Genomic DNA, 3,415 nt, shown 5'->3' on the forward strand with positions numbered 1-3,415 from the left:
GGGCAATATGGCCTTATCAGGTATGTATGGCCCTTAAATCACAATGGGGAGGCAGCAGAGCCTTCTATAGTGTGTCTGGCCATGACATCACCATGGGGGCACTGTATGACCTTATACTGTATGGATGGCCATGACATCACCATGGCTGGGGCAGTGTAGCCTTATATGCAGCGTAGAGCCTTGAGATCACACTAGGGGAGCAGTATGGCCAGGTATGTGTGTCTGTCTGTATAGATGGTATATGGTCCATAACCTTCCCCTGCACCAAGGTCATTCTGACAGGCCTGTAGTTCCCTGGATCCTCCTCCCAGCCTTTGCTGCAGATGGGGGTCACATTTATCAATCTCCAGTCCACTGGGACCTCCCCAGTTACCCAGGACTGCTGGCAAATGATGGAAAGTGGCTTGGTGAGCACTTCTGCCAGCTCCCCTCAATACCCTTGTTTGGATTTCTTCAGGCCACACAGACACGTGTGTCTAAATGGTGCAGCAGGACACTGACTATCTCCTCTTCATTATGGGGCTCCATTCTGCTCCCAACCCCTGCCTTCCATCCCAGGGGACTGGGTACCCAGAGAACAACTGGTCCTTGTAAGGGCAACGGATGGGAATTCCAGAGAACAATGGAAAGCACCTTTGTCTACACAGTTGACTGAAAAGATGGCTTCAGAAATGATTGTTGTATCAGGAAAGCCAAAAATACATGCTAAGAAGCAGAATGGTGGCAAGGAAGTTTCAGGGGAAGATCAGTATTTCTATGGAATATCCCTTCTGAAAGATGATGGGCTTGGTAGAGGCATCCTGTGAGTGAGTGCAAGCCAGTGTTGCACCCACCTGTGAAAGCAGCCAAAAGCGCAGCCCAGAGAACCCCAGGCTGTACAAGAGCACTTCAGTGAGGAGTCAACCATCCATATCTCTTGGGTGATACTTCTGGGCATCTCCAAAAGCAGTCAGCATGGGCATTCCCAGGGCAATGGTTCAAAAGTGCACTGGGGAGGTCTGGACAGGGCATTAGGAAGGGAATTACAGAGAAGGTGGTCAAACACTGGAACAGGCTTCTTGGAAGGATGGTCGGTGCCCCAAGCCTGTCAGTGTTGAAGAGGCCTTTGGAAAATGCCCTTAACAGCATGCTTTAACTTTGGTCAACCCTGAAGTGGTCAGGTACATGATCTGGATAATCATTGTATGTCATTTTCAAATGAACTATTCTATTCTGTTCTGTTCTATTCTGTTCTATTCTGTTCTATTCTATTCTATTCTATTCTATTCTATTCTATTCTATTCTATTCTATTCATCAAGCTGTAGAGGCTGGATCCCTCCAGCTCCTGGGTTCAGACACTCAGTCTCCTCAGCTGCCCATGGATCCCACCCTCCCCATTGCAGACACCAGGATATACAATCCCCTGAGACCACAGCTCCATCCCAGTCACACACACACACAAAGTCTTCAGTGCAGTCCCTGCAGTCTCTCAGTTGCTGGCACTAATGACACAGCCTTTCTGCCCCCCTGGTCCTGCTCCAGTTGCTGCCCCCACACCCCTGTGCTTCACGCAGAACAGATTCCCTCACACAGGAAGGCATTAGAAAATAAGTTTAATGAGAAGACAGGACAGACTGCACCGGTCAGGGTCCTGCCCTGAACTTCCTGTAATAAGTCCTGTACAATCCAAACAGGCTCTTTCCCTGCATCCTGTAATGTGTCATGCTCCCCTAGGCAACAATCTCCTTAGTCCAAATGGTTTCACACCCAGACAATGGGGCTGATGGCTCTCCCAGGGCAGCCTGGAGGGACCTAGGACAAGATATTCATTCCTCAGGAGACTGTCCTTTGGGTTCCCACCTCCCACTGTGCCTTGTGCTCTTCTCAGTGTCTGGAGATGGGCTCTTGAGGAGCTGATGGCTCTTCCTGTGGTGGGGCTGGGAGCAGCTGGTGTAGGGAATCGACTGAGTTACTCCTCCTGCCACTGTTACTGCCACCTTTGTGTGGGCAGATGAGCTTCTTATCACCTGACCTAACACAGTCCAACAAGAGGCATCTGTGTTTGGAGGTTACCTACATGTGCATTGGTACTGTTTAACATGGGATAGCAGATCATTGGAACTGCAGTCCAGAAATGCACCACGATGAGGTGAAAAGCTGTGTTGTTGCCCGGGCAACGGCTTCACTCAGGGCCAGTATCACAGTCTTGTTGCGAAGACTGTAGATGAAGGGATTTAAGAATGGGTACAGGACAGTGTTCAGCAAAGCTACAATTCTGTTTGTCTCCAAGGAGACATCTTTGGAAGGACGAACATAGAGAGCTATGCAGCTCCCATATGCAATGGCCAAGGTGGTGAGATGTGAAGAACATGTAGTAAAAGCTTTTTTCCTCCCAGAGGCTGCTGGAAGATGGAGAATACAGAAAATGATGCCCAGGTAAAATGACAGAGTGAAACATAAGGAACTCAGTATGACAAACGATGCTAAAACTGAGTCTATTTTCCAGAGCAGGCTGGTGTCAGAGCAGGACAATTTGAATAAAGGGGAGCTGTCACAAAAAAAATGGTAGATCTTGTTTGAGCCACAGAAAGTCAGCTTGTGGAGGAGGACCAAGCGGTAACTCATGAGTGTGATGCCTGTGACCCAAGCAGCCACAACCAGCTGGATGCAGAGCTGAGGCTTCATGATGGCAGCATAACGCAAAGGCAGGCAGATGGCAAGGTAGCGGTCAAAGGACATGACAACCAGCAGAACAAGCTCAGTGCAGCCCAGGGCAAAATAGAAATAGGACTGGGCAAAGCAGCTGCTCAGTGAGATTGTTCTCCCTCCAGAACCCAGGATCAAAACCAGTTTGATGCTTGTGGAGGATGTAAAGCAGATTTCCAGGAAGGCCAGGTTGCTGATGAAGAAGTACATGGGCGTTTGCAGGCGGCGATCCACGCACACCAGGAAAATGATGGTCGCATTGCCCATCACTGTTGTCAGGTACATGAGCAGCAGGGCCAGAGAGAGAAATAGCTGCAGCCTGTGATCAAGCCCTGAGAAGCCCTCCAGGATGAACTCAGTAATTGCAGTTCCATTTTCTGGTCCCATGCTGGATTTCAGTTCACCCTGCTGAGACAGGACCCTGGCAAAACCCAAGTGTGATGATTTCACAGTCTGAATGACAAGTTCTATCCTTCCTTTTTCTGCTGCTTTCCTTTCTGACAGTCTTAGTCTCTAACACGGACACAGTCCTCCAAACATTTCTCACATCCTGATTTCTCTGATATACATTTCTTTGGAGGTCTCAGAGAATTTCTTGTCTTCTTTCTACCTTTTTCAAACACTCACAAAAGATTCTTTCTGCAGAACAGAGGATTTAAAAGAGGCTGTTAGCTACTTCCCCCCGTTCCTGGGGAATTCCAAATTCACTCAGACCTATTGCAAGTGTCT

General features: G+C 48.7%; 1 protein-coding gene across 1 annotated transcript; it reads right to left on the bottom strand.

Annotated features, from left to right (window-relative positions):
* Window positions 1-2,092: 2,092 nt before the first annotated feature.
* Window positions 2,093-3,073, bottom strand: LOC127396202 (olfactory receptor 49-like). Its single transcript, XM_051643820.1, has one exon. The coding sequence runs from the start codon at window positions 3,071-3,073 to the stop codon at window positions 2,093-2,095; it is 981 nt and encodes a 326-aa protein (XP_051499780.1).
* Between the last annotated feature and the right edge of the window lie 342 nt (window positions 3,074-3,415).

Source organism: Apus apus, unplaced genomic scaffold, assembly GCF_020740795.1.
Source record: "Apus apus isolate bApuApu2 unplaced genomic scaffold, bApuApu2.pri.cur manual_scaffold_30_ctg1, whole genome shotgun sequence".
Lineage (NCBI taxonomy): Eukaryota > Metazoa > Chordata > Aves > Apodiformes > Apodidae > Apus > Apus apus.

Coding starts and splice junctions, on each gene's coding strand:
- LOC127396202 (XM_051643820.1), bottom strand. CDS start 3,073: ATGGGACCAGAAAATGGAACTGCAATTACTGAGTTCATCCTGGAGGGC.